Here is a 16,571-nt window from a genome sequence, read left to right on the forward strand (position 1 = left end):
TTGGAGATTCCTGTTTGAGTGAGAATCCTGCTAAATCAGTTCAGGGCTACATCCTTGGTATCTGACCCTGATATCTAATCTCTCCCCCACTGTGAGGCCTTCTGTAGGGCTCCATGTACCATCATTATGCCCCCACCCACAACTGAATAAAGTCAACCTTACTATCTAGAACAAAAGTCAGGAGTAGTTTTTTTTTTCTGAACTATTACTTTGGCAAGCCAACAAATTATAATTGAGGTGCAACCTATCAGTTATCCTAAACTCATTCAGTTTTCTGTTGAAAGAATCTTAAATACTTGGTCATCACCCTAATTTTTATACTTCCACTATGCAAAACTTATTCAATTTGAAGATAGCTTACCTCTTGTGCAAGCTTTGGTCTAGCCCCTCAAACAACACGAGTGTCATGGCGCAGAGCTGCCTTCCTCACAAGGGTATTACTAAGAAAGCTGCAGTGTGAACTGCAGATAGGAAGGGCTGTCTCTGTGCTCCCCATCTCGCTCTCTTTTTAAAAAGAATTTATTTATTTACTTGAGAGGTAGAGTTACAGACAGTGAGAGGGACAGATAGAGAGAAAGGTCTTCCACCCACTGGTTCACTCCCCAAATGGCCACAATGGTCAGAGCTTCGCCGATCCGAAGCCAGGGTCTTCCTCTGGGTCTTCCTCATGGGTACAGGGGTCCAAGGACTTGGGCCATCTTCCACTGCCTTCCTAGGCCACAGTAAAGAGGTGCATGGGGAGTGGAGCAGCTGGGACTTGAACCAATGCCCATATGGGATGCCAGCACTGCAGACAGAGGATTAACCTACAGCACCACAGCGCTGTTCCCCATCTTTTAAATGAGCACATAAAAGTGCCCATCATCCGTGATCAGAGATTAAACATCACATGCACTATTTTATTTCCATTTTTAGTCCTTTCAACAGCCCTACCAAAATATAAAATAATTCCCAGAAATCAGCACAAAGTGGGGCAAACGGTGCCAGACATCAAATTCTGCTTACCTTTGACTTAACCTTGCTTACCTCCTGGTGAGTAAAACCCAAATAACTAAAAAATACTCCACACCCAAAGCTGCGTCCTAGCAAACAGAGAAGCAGGCATCAAGGCCTGCATGAGCCTTCCTGGCTTGATCTGCTCGTTTTTATCATCCTGAGTCTTTGAAAAAAGATGGTCGACCCCTAAGGCCATGAAAGTATCCAACCAGAATCAACAGTTCCGGCCCATGACAAGCAGTCCTCTGTTGCCAGTTAGTCCCTCTTAATAGATCATAAAGAGCTATTTTAAATGCACTAACACATGGTGATTATCTGTAGTTCTCCATTTGTAATGTCCCTCCATTTCTATGCCTTTCAATGGAAAAAAAAATCATGCAAATGTGGACACATGCTGATGGAGCTTACACTGAGATCAACATTAGCATGCTCACTACAGGAACCTAACTTGACCAAGTCGTGTTGTTTGAAAAGCAGGTTTTCATCCCAATGGCAATGTATACCACAGACTGTTGGAAATGAGCAGCATTTCCACAAGGCACAACTCACAAGAAGAGGCCGTGGTTCAAGACATTTGGCACCATGGCTGAAAAGCTGACTCAGTGTGGTACTCTTTCGGCTGCTCAGACTTAAGTGGTTCTGTATCAGCTCTAAAGTGAGGGGAAGAGAACCACAGTCCGCAACTTCTTACAGAGGTTTTTTGTTTTGTTTTGCAACTGCAAAGAACTATAATCTTAGCATTTTAGTGGTCAATTATCCTCACTTGGCAGATGAGAACAAGAAAACCCAGAGGCTGCTCACAGCAGCAATTCACAAATCCCAGATGGTGGAGGAGAGTGGAAGTCACGGAGAGACCTCTGCTCGTCATCTGACTTAGCCACTCATCTTCAATCTTGGCCAGACATCAGCATGTCCCTTAATCTGCAGATGGTTTGTCTGAAACTCTCAGTGTCAATCAGTAAACCTTGAACACTGTGTGCTGTACTCTGGGGTCATTATAGTAATTAAGGCACACCTAGCATAGAAAAGACAATGTCACCTAGGGTAACACCATTGTAAGTTTTTCAAATTCCATGAATTTTCATTCCACAAATGCAAGTATATGGTGAGTATATGTGCATGTGTAAGGGAGCAGGTGTGTTCACACAGCATTAACATGTATGCACTTGAAATGGGCGGCTGTCCAGGCCTGAAGCTAAAGTCTCAATTGCTAATAAGCAGCATGGACTGACCAGATGGCAACAAGAGAAAAGGATAATTTTGTACTTAGAGTTGAAGAGGGACTAGGAAAAAAGATGGAAGCCCAAGTTAGCACTGGGTAACAAAAAAGGGGAAGTGACCAGGCCCCAGAACAAGCAGGGACAAAGGTGCCCACCAGATGACCACATACAGTCCTAGGGCAGATAGAATACCAGCCCCTGGTGAGCAACAGAAATGACCTCTGCATGTAGCTCACTGGACAGCTTATGCTAGGCTTGACCCAGATCAACACCGCCAGCCCTGGGAGTTACTTGCTTTTGCCTTGGCTAAAAGGTCCATGAGAGTCTCACAGGTATGGAAAGCCATGACACGATGGCAAAAAAACAATCTAAATGAAAGACCCTGGTGAACAAGACCCCAGCAGAAGGAACAGGCCATCAAGGAGAGAGGTGCCTTTCTCTGAAGGGAGGAAGGAACCTCCACTGTGACATGGCCTTGACTAAACAAGTTCAGAGTCGGTGAACTCAAGGGACTTCCATAGCCTAGACAGCTCATAGCAAGAGTCTCGGGTGATTGCTGACGTCACAAATAAGAGTGCCAATTGTTAAATCAACAACGGGAGTCACTGGGTACATGCTCCCCACGTAGGATCTCTGTCCTTAATGTGTTTTACTATGAAACTTAAAAACAACACTACTGGTCAAACAATACCCTATACCTTGTGCGGTTGTGTGAGGGCAGCCTGTTGAAATCCTTGCTTAGTATATACTAAGTTGATCTTCAGTATATGAAGGTAATTGAAAATGAAACTCGATAAAGGGTGGGATGGGAGAGGGAGAGGGGAGGGCCACGGGAGGGAGGGAGGTTGGGGGGGGGAGCCACAACAATACAAAAGTTGCACTTTGTAAATTCACATTTATGAAATAAAAATTAAAAAAACAAACAAACAAATGATGAGACAACTGAAACCAGAAATGAATTGATTGTAATTGCTTCTATAACTCTGGAAAGTTAGATGCATATTTTAGTAACAGAATGCTTCCAATCTACTGAGGAAAAAAATCTGAAAATAATTAGTACATAGTGATTTTTAATTTTTATAGTGATTTTTAATTTTTGGGAGAAGTGACAACTAAGAATTCTATTGAAACTATTATGAACAGACAGACCTAAGCAAATTTGTGGGAAAAATGCCTAGGGGCTGGTGTGGCACAGTGGATTAAGGCACCATTTGCAATGCTGGCATCCCACATCAGAGTACAACTGTTCTGCTTCTGACCCAGTTTCTGGCTAATGTACCTGAGAAGACAGAGGAAGATGGCTCAAATAGTTAGGCCCCTGCCATCCACATGGAAGATCCAGATAGAGTTCCTGGCTCCTGGCTTTGGCCTGGGTCAGATTTAGCTGATGTGGCAACTGTGGGAGTGAACCAGTAGATAGACGATATCTCACCCCCATCCCCTCACCCCATCCCATCCCTGCAGTGTTAGCCTTCATCCATCAACATAGCTATGCCTTTCAACTAAACACATATATCTTTTTTTTCTGATCCAGCTTTCTGCTGTGGCCTGGGAAAGCACTAGAAGATGGCCCAAGTCCTTGGGCCCCTGCACCCATGTGGGAGAACCAGAGGAACCTCCTGGCTTCTGATCAGCTCAGCTCTGGCCGTTGCAGCCACCTGGGGAGTGAACCAGCGACGGAAGACCTCTCTCTGTGCCTCTGCCTCTGTCTCTCTGTAACTCTGCCTTTCAAATAAATAAATAAACCTAAAAAAAAAAAAGATGTGGAATTCAAGTATCCCACATCAGAATGCCTGGGTTTGAATCCTGGCTCCACTTCCCATTCCAGTTTCTTTTTAATGTGCACCCTGGGAGAAAGCAAGTGATTGCTCAAGTACTTAGGTCCCTGCCACCCACCTGGGAGATATGGACTGAGTTCCTGGCTGCCAGATTTGGCCTAGCCCAGATCTGGTGGAAGATCTCTATTTCTAACATATAATATGTGTGCTATATGAAATATATATATTTCCATGTATATAATATATATTTCTTATATATGTGCTATATATAAGAAATGGAAATACCTATATATGTATATATGGAAATACATATATATAAACAATACAAGTATATGGAAATACATATAAACACTAAATATATATATATATATAAGTACATATATATATAAACAATTTCTTTTTGTTCTCAGGCATTTAAATATATGAGGCACATACAACACACTCACAGCAGGACGACTGACCACACAATCAAGTAGAGAACAGAACCTTCCAAGCAGTAGGAGAAACCAGACTTCATGCATTGCTATGTCTGCATCAAGAGGCTTGTCAGGTTTTCATTCTTCATTTATGCAAGGGTAGTGGGGCTCTTACAGTTTTAGTCTACCAATGAACAATACTCTGTAACATCCTTAAAGTAAAGGAAATCTCTTCGTCTGTAATTGAATACTTAGGTAACTTGATGGAACAAAGACATGAGCCTCAGCCATTCTTGCTCATTCCCCAAAAGATGAACATTGGAATTTATTCCTTGCCCTTGAATCTCAATTGGGTCTCACACTCTATTGCCTTCATACCCCATCCCTGTACTCTTTCATAGGTTCCTAAGGCCCTGCATGGGCACCTGAAAGACCAGTACCAGGAATTCACCTCTGCCTGCCACCCCCACCCTCACTCTCATCCCTAGCCTTCCTGAAATATTTAAAGGCCCGGGCCACTGGGGCCAGGCCTTCTGTCAAGGACAGACATTGTGTTCCATTGGTGTGCATGTGGGCAGTTGGTCACCCACCTCTATGACTTCATTTTCTCTGAATAAATTCAGTCTGGCTGTAGATTTGTATATAGCCTCCTCTCTACTCTGCGCCTCTTTTCCTAAGATAACCAGCTTTGGAGAATGCGTTCCTAACGGAAGTAAACATGATGTCAACCAAACACACCACACATTTTAATCCTGAAGTTAACTGACATACACACACATGGGATGAGACAAACTTCAATGTGGGTTACCATATAGCCAGTCTGGTTGTTCCCACAATGGGAACTTTCTTATGACCATTTTGTTAGGCAAATTTCCTCTAAGAAGCTTACATACTGAGAGCTACTGAACAAAATAAAAATTTTGCAAACTTGGTTTTACTCCCACTCTGTTAAGTGAACTGCCTATTAAGTAAACTACTAACCATGTTATTACTGTTCATGTTTTTAGGACTTCATAAAGAGCATCTAAGACTCATTTCTAAGTTCCTCACCAAAAATGAACATATTTTTCTTGTTACTACTTACAAATGTAAATATTTCATTAGTGTTTCATTCTATTTTAGACTTTATAAGGTTTTTAAAGAATCATGGTAGTCTCCAAGGCTTTGACATTACAAATCATTTAGATAATTGGAAAACATTTATTACGCTTTATCACATTATGTCACCCTAACCACAAAACTGTATTGCCATTTTAGAAATCATAACACTTCAGCAGAGAGGAGTTAAGGGAATTGGTCAAAATTACAAAAGGGCACAGGATTCAAAAGCCAGGTCTGTCTGGCTCCAAATCCTAAACTCTTTCATTTTTATTTTGTTACTGTGCTCAAGCCCCTCAAGAAAGCCAACTGCTAAACTGTGCACCTTAACTTAACAAAATCACACAAACATGCCCCGATCCTACTTCATACCTTTAATCCCCTGAAACTTCCTGGGCTTGTTGGAGAGGAGCTGGAGGACTTCGTGGATTTAGGAGTGGAGAGTTGGCTGCTGGGAGTTCCATTAACTGATCATGAAACAACAAAGGAGAGAGAAGTCATCAAAACACAACACTACCAAGGTGCACAGAACACTAAGTGCATGCAAAACACAGCTCCAAGGAAGCTTCACTTAAAGCTCAAAGCAGATGACAAGTCAGCAAAAAGCAAAAATAATGCAATATTTTTGCATAACAGACAAAAAGATCTGACAAGGAGTGAGACTAAATTTTCAATAATAGTTGTCTAACAGTGATATAAACACATATATAAGACATTGTGGAATTAGAGATGCAAACAAGAATGGGTCCATGTATCCTGCTTGGTAGCAAAGGTCAAGAAATGAACAGCTGTTATTCATAATGGTTTATTCTGCCAGCTGCTCGATCATCTCCAATAGCCAATATCCTGTTGTATACCAACTCGAGCAACCAAGAAGCTCTTGTGCCTCTCCCAAATCAATTCACCACAATCCAGACACACTCCTAAGTACAGTCTCAGCACCAAGGCAATACTGCTGGTATTTTCCTTGCAATATCTACATATTTGCCTGAAGGCCAAAGACCTTTTTCAAGTTCCTTTTTAGACAAATTATCTCCAATTCCTCCCATATTCTTCACAGCTTAGGTTCCCATTATTTGGGAGATCTTGGTAGTTTTATATACCTGCTCTCTAAATCTCCACACACTTCCTTGGCTGAAAGTTCATTTTAGATCCTGTGCTAGGAGAATGGTCACCACTGTTTAGAAAGGATGGTCAATTTGCCACTTCTGCATTGTAGAACACGGGTCAAACATTTCATCATATTCATTCCTAATGTATGTATATTCATTCCTAATTTTATCAACTGCTTCCACTCCTGCAGCAATTGCACAAAGGCAGTGGTTAACATCTGGTACTGTTTTTCTCCTTGAAAGTGTATTTGTAGTTCCTTTTATTACTTGCATTAATCCTCAAAACTTTTGCCCAAGAGTGATTAAAAACTACTATTCATATTGTATGGAAAGAAAAGCAAACTCAACCTGTTCTTTTCTTAACATGAGAGAGTGAACAGACAGCTATGATTTTAAAGGATGTTAGTATGTACACAAAGCCAAATGCACAGGTACAGGAACTGAACAGGTGGCTCAAAAAACTGAGTTCTAGTCCTTCAGTGGAGGCAGAAATTCTGGATCAATATTTAGGATAAAACAAATCATCTGTAGATATGTTTATGTATGTGTTTGAAATGTGTTCATTGTATTATTTAAAAATTTGGCAAGATTTATAATTGTTTTAATGATTTATATATATACATATAAAATATATATAAACATATATTCATATATTTAAAGATTTATTTATTTATTTGAAAGGCAGCGTTACAAACAGAGGGAGGCAGAGAGAGGGAGGTCTTCCATGCACTGTTCACTCTTCAAATGGCCACAAGGGCTGAAACTGGGTCGATCTGAAGCCAGGAGCCAGGAGCTTCTTCTGGGTCTCCCACGTGGGTGCAGGGCCCAAGCATTTGGGCCATCCTCCACTGCTTTCCCAGGCCACAGCAGAGAGCTGGATCAGAAGAGGAGCAACCAGGGCAAAAACCAGGATGCCGGTGCAGCAGGCAGAGGCTTGGCCTAATTATGCCACAATGCCAGCCACAGATTTTTTTTTTTTTTATATTTCTAAACTTTCGTTTTTCTAATTCAAAACCACTCATTCAAAAAAAAAAAAAAAGTTGGAGGTTGGTCATCAGATTTTTCCATACCTAGAAGTAACCATACAATTAATTCAAAACATTTGAGAGTAATCAACAACCGTGGTCATTTCCAATTAAGGTAAATTTCCACCAATGTTATTGATTTATTTGAAAGGTGGAGCACAGAGGATTTCTAAGGTGGGGTGACTAGTCACACACTCTCTTGGTGGACACATGTCATTTTAAATTTCTCCAAACCCACGAGATGTGCAACACCAAGAGGGAATTCTGGAGTGCAGGGCTGGTAACAACGCATCGGTGTAGCTTCCTCAGTGTTAAATGTGAGCTACACTGTGGGGGACGGTGATCACCAGAGAGACTGTGGATGTTTAGGGGTCAGGGATACACAGCAAACCTGTACCTTCTGCTCAGTTAGGCTATGTACCTAAAACTGTTCTGAAAAAAATAAATAAGATTCACAATAGGTAGAGGTTACTGCGGGTGATAACCTGGTGGCCTTGCTGTGAGCTGAGGCCCTGCTTTTCTTCCCCCACCCTCACAGCAACCTGCACAGGTCACCAGAGAGCAGCAGCAGGTGACCCAAGTTCTTCAGCTCCTGCCGCCCACGTAGGAGACCTGGATGGAGTCCCTGACTCCTGGCTTCGGCCTGGCCCAATCCTGGCCATTTAGGGAGTGAACCAATGAATGGGAGATCTGTCCCTCCTCTGTAACTCTGCCGTTCAAATAAATCAATCTTAAATAAGTCCTGTTAGCATTCCTTGTAGTCAGCAGCCCCACTGATGGCAAAGGCTGCCTGAGAATGGTGACAGGAAAGTGCACAGAGGAGAAAGACGGGTTCTTGCAGATAACAGGCTCGGGAGAGGCCAATGTTCCTCCACCCCCTGTCGAAGCACAGTTTCTGAACAAAACTCATTGCCAGAGCTTTAACTGATGTCAACTGTATGTCCATACTTTCCCCAGAATAACTGTGATCCCAAACAGCTCTCCAAGTATTCAATAGTATTGGGGAAGTTCTGAAAAATGTTCTCTATTGAGTAGTCCTTAATTTCACATATTTGCATATGTCTTCACTTAGTGGACGCTAAATGGGACACTGACCAGCCAGTGCCAAGAGGGGCCCTCACTCCTCACTGTGCTGCCCACTGGAAGGTGTGCAATGCCAGCTGGCAGATGGTCCTACACTTTTTTTTTTTGTTGGACAGGCAGAGTGGAGAATGAGTGAGAGAGAGAGAGAGAGAGAGAGAGAGGTCTTCCTTTACCTCTAGTTCACCCTCCAACGGCCGCTGCGGCCGGCACACCGTGCTGATTCAAAGCCAGGAGCCAGGTGCTTCTCCTGGTCTCCCACGTGGGTGCAGGGCCCAAGGACTTGGGCCATCCTCCACTGCACTCCCTGGCCACAGCAGAGAGCTGGACTGGAAGAGGGGCAACCGGGACAGAATCCGGCCCCCGACCAGGACTAGAACCCCGGTGTGTCGGCGCCGCAAGGCGGAGGATTAGCCTAGTGAGCTACAGCGCTGGCCTCTACACTCCTATCTTACACCCTGTATTTCCTCTCCTCCTCTCACAGTAAGGTAAGAACTATACTTGGGAGCTTTCTTGTATTTTTGTGCTAAATACTTTTTATATTTGGTATTTATTTGGTATTTTGGCATTCGGTCTAGCGGTTAAGCTGCTGGTTGGGACGCCCACATCCCATGTTATTGTGCCTGGGGGTTGAAGCTTCAGCTCCATCCCTGATCCTTGGGAAGAAGCAAGGGACAGGTTGGGTGCCCACCAGCCATGTGAGAGACCTGGATTGTTCCTGGCTCCTGGCATTGTGCAGACCTTTGAGGAGTGAACCAATAGTTGGCAGCTTTGCCTCTTTTCTTCTCAAATAAAAATTTAAAAAAATTTTTTAAAAAACAACAAGGGGGCCAGTGTTGTGGCATAGGTTAAGCTGCCATCTGTAGCACTGGCACCTGATATGGGCACCAGTTTGAGTCCTGGCTGCTCCACTTCTGATCCAGCTCCCTGCTAATGTCCTGGAAAAAGCAGTTGAAGATGGCCCAAAACCTGGGCCTCTGCACCCATGTGGGAGACTCGGACATAGCTCCTGGCTCCTGGCTTTGGCCTGGCCCAGCCCAGGCCATTGCGGCCATTTGGGGAGTAAACCAGAAGATGGAAGACTCTCTCTGTCTCTCCCTCTGTAACTCTACCTTTCAAGTAAATAAATCTTAAAAAAAAAAATAAAACCTAAGCAAGAATTTTCTAAAATACCCAATTTATAACATTTACCCATTTATGTTATCCAGATTAACATCTATGTATTTATTAATTCTGCTTAGCTCCTCTGGTTGAGTTTTGGTAAAGGTTTTGGTCACTCAAAACACTACTTCTGTCCCAAGACTGAAGTAGTGCAATATTAATAACATAATGAACAGCTGTTTGTTCAAAATTCTAATTAGTCCCATGGAACTTTAAAAATGGCAACAGGTACACTGGAGCTACTCCTGGGTACTGGAGCTTTTACTTTTAAAACAAAACTGCCTCCCCCTTGGTGGTAGGTGGTGGGAAGATACCATGTAGATTAACAGAGTAGCTGTCTGCAGAATCTCACTCTAGTCACAGCACTTGCCTCAGGCTTTCAGCTTTCTGCACTACAGCAAGTACTGAGCACCCCTGGTCTTAATCTCATATAAAGAAGAGCATTTGCCCTCTGAAATGTGATTTTTAACATCTCACAACTTTTACTGATGAGTTTGAGGCCTATTAATTCAAAACCAAACATGGACTCGGTTGAAAATTTTCACAGTGGAATGCTATCAATTTCCTAATCAGTTTCTAAGCATCCCAAATTCTCATCTTAATGAATTATTGATACATTTTCTGGCCTATTTTGTGGGGTAGTTGGTCTGTTGGACAAAAACGGCTGTTAGTTCAGTTCACTCATTTTCCTCTGTGGACCAGGGTGTGGATGGGAAGACAGACAGAGGAGAACTCATCACACCTGATTTTTAGACCATGCTTCCTAGTTGTGTTTAATTATCTTAGTGATGTAATAGACATTTATAAATATATCACCTGAAACAAAAGCTAGAAACCTGATGAAGACATACATCTACCATTTGATAACACCAGGCCGTGTATTTATGCAAATTTCATATTGTACTAGCTTTCCCAGTTTTGAGACATCTTACAAAGTTTGTAAAATAATTTAAATGAGGTTGATGGCAGAGAGATACCTCTGCTTAAAAATGCTCGTATTGTCAGTCACATTTTCAGAGTATGTTAAGTCAAGAATTTTATGAAAATAATTGTTTGACAACTAGAAAAACTGCCTCCTTATCCCAGAACTCTACTCTGGCATATGCTATTATAAAGTCCGCTGAATTCTAAGACTTGGAACAATGAGGGTGGAAGAGTACAATGCTTCTATGGTCATTTTCAAATTACGAACCTTTTTCAGTTACAGAGAAAACTTGCTAAACTAACGGGGAAGGGAGACCTTTAAGGCGAGGCGCCTCCTGGCACCACACACAAGACAGGAACTTGGCCATCTCCCGACAGTAGCTGACTCAATGATAAACCAAGGCGGCTGGGGCGTCCTGTGCATCGTCAAGCGTTTCGTACTGCACGGATGTACACTGGAATAAGCCAGATGCATTCATGGAAACGGAGCAAAAGGAAACAGAAATGTGGCAAAAGACACGGACAAAAACCCGGCAGAGCGACAAAGCCATACTAAGCATGGCTCACCTGGGGACTTGGCTGCAGAATAGGCACTGGAGTAGTGGCCAGCCCTCCTTACTGTGCACATGCAGAATGTACAGAGCGGGGGGAGACAGTGGTTATTCAGCAGGTCGACGTGTGGACACGAGAAGGTAGAAAAAAGAAAAAACCTGCCTTAAGGAACACGCTGCAGGGAAGCAGGCAGAGTGCAATGTTCAAAATCTCAGAAGTTTGATGCTCATGATGGTGTTTATTGATACTACTTTCAGATGTTCTAGGTTTCCCATGTGTAAAATCACAAGTGGTTTGTTTTTTCAATAGTTCTCCCCTCACTGAACAATGGTATCAGCAAAACTACTTCTTAATTACTATAAACAAACCCACAGAATCAATAAAATCAGATATTTATGCTATTTTTAATTACACAATAATTAAGCATGAAAAAATAAAATCTGAAGGCTTAGGATCTGAAAGAAACTTTAATCACAGGCAAGCCTGACCCTTAAGTATGGAAAGTACCACATTCCAACAAAAATCAGTGCCATTATTGTGCTGTAAATGTAAGGCCAGTGTAAATTTATGAACATATTTCTGTGTGTTGTGTAGAAGTGAGAGAGAGAGAGGGAGGTTGACTTATTAGTTTATAAGAGGTAATATTAGGATAATATCCAAATTATACAGTGCACAATTAAAAATGCAGGAGTTATTAAAATGGGAGCCACATCTATCTAAATACCAGAAGACTCTAGATAATAAGGCTATTCTCAGGAAAATGTATCAGAACAAAACCACACAAGTCCTTTCCGGAGCATATTATAACTTTGGGAAACAGACGTTAACACTTTGGTTTTTGAAATCAAGTCATCTACAGGTTGACCAAGTATCTGGCTGCACACAGACTACTTAGTAGTTAAAACTGGTTAGTAATACTACTACTAATAAATAGGCTCATAAGGATGAAAAACAGGAGAGGGAGCTGCTGCTTCCAGGGCCACCCACCCCTTTTGCATGAACTACCTGAAGCTGGTGATTTGCTGCGACGCGAGGGCCCCGGGCTCTTGGATCCGGAATACTTAGCAGCTGAGGATCGTGAGTAAGATGACTTCAGGACTCGGCATTCTAGAAGGAAAAGGAAGAACGCTAAATCAGTCTGGCTATCATACAGACCAGAGGCAGGTTACACATGATTGCAGGTTACCACTGCAATAGAACCATTACGGCATCATCTTCAGCCATTCTAAAAGTACTTAGAAGTGTACTTCTAAAAGTACACAGGGTTATCTTTAGTTAGCACTTAAAAAAAAAATACATATTAGAGAAGCAAAGACAAAGAGAGACAAACGACTATGAACCCACTGGTTCACGCCCCAGATGCTGGCCAGGAGCCAGGTACTCAATCCAGGTGTCCCACATGGGTGGCAGGGACCCAGTACCTCAGCAGTCTCTGCTATAGCCCCGGGTCTGTGTTAGCAGGAAACTAGAATCAGGAACCCAGGCTCTCCACTGTGGAATTCTGGCATCTTAACCCCTGGGCCAAACGCCTGCCCCTTTAGTTAGCACTGACACATAACTGCTACAATTTCACTGTGCTCTCTTTAGAAAGGGAATGGCACTCTAATTTATGAAGTGCATCACAAACAAGGAAACTAGCTTTAATACTTGCGATCCTCTCATAAACCACCAAATAACATCGTATTCAGAGAACAAAAACTACAAGCAGCTAAAATAATCCTAATTTGAAGAGTTTTGGATGAATCGTGGATTTCACATTTGTTACCTGAAGGACCTGGGTTAGGTCCTAGGCCTCAGCTTTTTCCCCTATGAGACTGGGATACAAATAAAATACACTTCATAGACTTGCTATAAGGCCTAATTAGATACCGTATTGTCTGTAATTTACTTTAAAATACTGCGATTTATGAAGGAAGATTAAAAGGTGGGTTGCTTTTACCCTTTATCTCAGGGGCAGTAAATTAACATGTGAAGTACGCTAATCAGGAAAATGCACACCAGGGGAGGCTGGTTAGCATTTGAGATGCTAATCAAAGGAGCAGTAGCAAAGTTGGCTTACTTAATCAGCATTATGGATGTTAGAAAGTACTCCGTTGTTGAAAAGCGTGGGTGTGGACCTGGTTAGATACCTTTTGAAGGCAAGGTCTCTGTCCTCTTTTAGGAGCTGGAGAACAGAGCCAATATCCAGAACTGCAGAACAACCCTCCCTGCCTCCTTCAAAGCCAAGTTAGGAACCAGGATGGATGCCAGGCCTGCACCCAGTTCTTGACAGCATTTTGTTACTGGACTGAGATTAGGTTAGCCAAATTCTATAATTTTTGAATGGCTCTTTAATGATATTGTCAGTAGCCTGAAAGCACAGAAAATTGGGATGTCAACAACATTACAACACAATTTTTTTTTTTTTTAAATATTTGGCTCCTGGTAATTATACCTGTGGGAGAATCAGGTCTGGGATTTGGCTTTTATTGTAAAATTTACCACATAATGGTAGTGGTGTAATGACAACAAAAACAGTAGTAGACACATATTACTTGTATGATGGGCACCCTTCTACTCACGTGACATTAATTAATGTAATTCACACAAAACCTTACAGAATAGCCATTATTATCCCCACTTTGCACAAGGTTAATTAAAACTAGGGATTAGGGGGAAGAACTGAACAGCTCTCACCTGTCTCTCACATGCTATCATCACAAACAAAAAAAAACTACAAATGATCCAACTAAAAGTTACAACATATACACCTTAAAGTACAATGCTTGTGCACACATAGTAAGTGCTGAACAAAATTTTATGTGTTTAAAAATTTTCATTTATTTTTATTTATTGGAAGGGCAGAGAGCCAAAGACAGACTGATCTCCCATTCACTGACTAACAAATGCCAACAGCTGGGGCTGGTCCAGGCTTAAACCAGTTGCCTGAAACTTGATGGTCTCCTACATGGGCAGCAGACACCCAAGTATTTCAGTCATTGCCTGCTGCCTCCCAGGTGCACATTAGTAGCAAGCTGGAATAGAAAGCGAGTTGGAACCTGACCCTAAGCAGTCTGCCAGTGTCTCAAGTAGCTTCTTTTTTTGACAGGCAGAGTGGATAGTGAGAGAGACAGAGAGAAACGTCTTCCTTTTCGCCGTTGGTTCACCCTCCAATGGCCGCTGCAGCCGGCGCATCTCGCCGATCCGAAGCCAGGAGCCAGGTGCTTCTCCTGGTCTCCCATGCGGGCGCAGGGCCCAAGGACTTGGGCCATCCTCCACTGCCTTCCCAGGCCATAGCAGAGAGCTGGCCTGGAAGAGGGGCAACTGGGATAGAATCCGGCGCCCCAACTGGGACTCCTCAACCGGGACTAGAACCCGGTGTTCCGGCGCCGCAAGGCGGAGGATTAGCCTGTTAAGCCACCGCGCCGGCCTCAAGTGGCTTTTTAACCACTGTGTTTTATTATTGTTATTATCCAAATTAACCCAATTACTTAGAACACATTTTTCAATGTCTCAGCTTTCTTTTTTCAGTAGAGATTTATTTATTTGACAGAGTTACAGAGAAGGAGAGGCAGAGAGAGAGAGAGACAGAGATATTAATCTTCCATCCCCTGGTTCACTCCCCAAATGGCTACAACTGCCAGGGCTGCACCAGGCTGAAGCCAGGAGCTTCTTATGGGTCTCCCAAATGGGTGCAGTGGCCCAAGGACTCGGGCCATCTTCTGCTGTTTTCCCATGCACATTAGCAGGGAGCTGGATGAGATGTGGAGCAGCTGGCACTGCAGTTGGTGCCTTTACCACTATGCCACAGTGCTGGCCCCTGTCTCAGCTCTCAGAATGACAACTGCAGATATTGCAGTAATATGTAGGTACTTCTAAAAAGTTGTGCAAAAAGAAACTATAAGATGTTTATTTTGGAATAAAAATTTGAAATTCAAGCATAGTTTTTTCATAATAGACATTTTCTTTTTTAAATTTTACTTGGGAGGCAATTTCATGAAACTTTTGAAGATTTAAAGACTTCTCATATCAAGAAACTACAGCTGAAATTACAATGTAAGACAGGGACGATATATAAATATGTAGTTCAGTCCACCTTAATCACACAGGAATGAGAAAGCTCATTAGCATAAATAACACAAAAGGAGGTTATCTACAATTAAAGACTTTCCAATGGTATTACAGGTCTATAGTAGGGCTATTGCAATCTAATGACATAGAAACTCTCAAAGAAATGTGGCAGAAGTGAAAAATAAAGCACAAAACCAAACAAAAGGAGCAGATAAAAGGGTCCCAAGTACTTGGGTCACTGATACAGGGAAAGAGCAAAGAATTACACAAGGAAGTCTGTACCACAAAAATCTAACAATTTTAAAAGTCTGTATCACTGCAACTGTTTGGCAAAATACAGACTAATTTATTATCTCCTGGACTCTCAGAATCACTAACATCAATGTAACTTTTAAGAAAAAAAATGAGGCAGAGAAATGGACAGAGAGTACCCATCCGTTGGTTCAATTGCCAAATGTCCCCAATGGCTGGGGTTAGGCCAGGCCACAACAGAAAGCTGAGAACTCAATCCAGTTCTCCCATGTGGGTGGCAAGAGTCCCAACTACTTGAGCCATCACCTGCTGCCTCCCAGAATCTGTCATAACAGGTAGTTGGAATCAGGAGCAGATCAAACCCGGGTAGTTTGATATGGGACACAGCTGTCTTCCCCATTTTCTTTTTAAAATATTTATTTTATTTGAAAGAGTTACACAGAGAGGAGAGGCAGAGAGAGGTCTTCCTTCCATCTGCTGGTTCACTCCCCAATTGGCTACAACAGCCAAAGCTGCGCCGATCCGAAGCCAGGAGCCAGGAGCTTCTTCTGGATCTCCCACATGGGTGCAGGGGCCCAAGGACTTGGGCCATTTTCTACTGTTTTCCCAGGCCACAGAAGAGAGCCAGATTGGAAGTGGAGCAGCTGGGACTCGAATCAGTGCCCATATGAGATGCCGGAGCTTCAGTCTAGGGCGTTAACCCGCTGCACCATAGTGCCGGCCCCTGTCTTAACCATTTTCTTAATTGCTAGGCCAAATGCCTGCCCTCATCCAATTTCGTTAAATCCAACTTTTTTATACATATAAAATTAAAGAGTGGGACTATATCGCTAAGATCTCTTTTCTCTGTAAAATGTTGTGTCTATTTGGTTTTCACCTGATTTAAAGATGAAATTGGGGGCTGGCG

General features: G+C 42.6%; 1 protein-coding gene across 6 annotated transcripts in view; it reads right to left on the reverse strand.

The window, feature by feature from the left end:
* The window catches only part of DCLK2 (doublecortin like kinase 2), a 191,030-nt gene that overhangs the window by 55,333 nt on the left and 119,126 nt on the right, over nucleotides 1-16,571 (reverse strand). For all 6 annotated transcript variants that reach the window (XR_009866623.1, XM_062199512.1, XM_062199515.1 and 3 more), the window contains exons 4-5: nucleotides 12,368-12,469; nucleotides 5,881-5,975 (exon numbers count right to left, since the gene is read on the reverse strand). Coding sequence is in view for 5 of the 6 variants with exons in the window: in XM_062199512.1 (XP_062055496.1) it covers nucleotides 5,881-5,975; nucleotides 12,368-12,469 (197 nt within the window). In the remaining variant the exon portion in view is untranslated. The remainder of the gene's footprint in view (nucleotides 1-5,880; nucleotides 5,976-12,367; nucleotides 12,470-16,571) is intronic.

Source organism: Lepus europaeus, chromosome 8 (assembly GCF_033115175.1).
Source record: "Lepus europaeus isolate LE1 chromosome 8, mLepTim1.pri, whole genome shotgun sequence".
In the NCBI taxonomy this organism is placed as follows: Eukaryota; Metazoa; Chordata; class Mammalia; order Lagomorpha; family Leporidae; genus Lepus; species Lepus europaeus.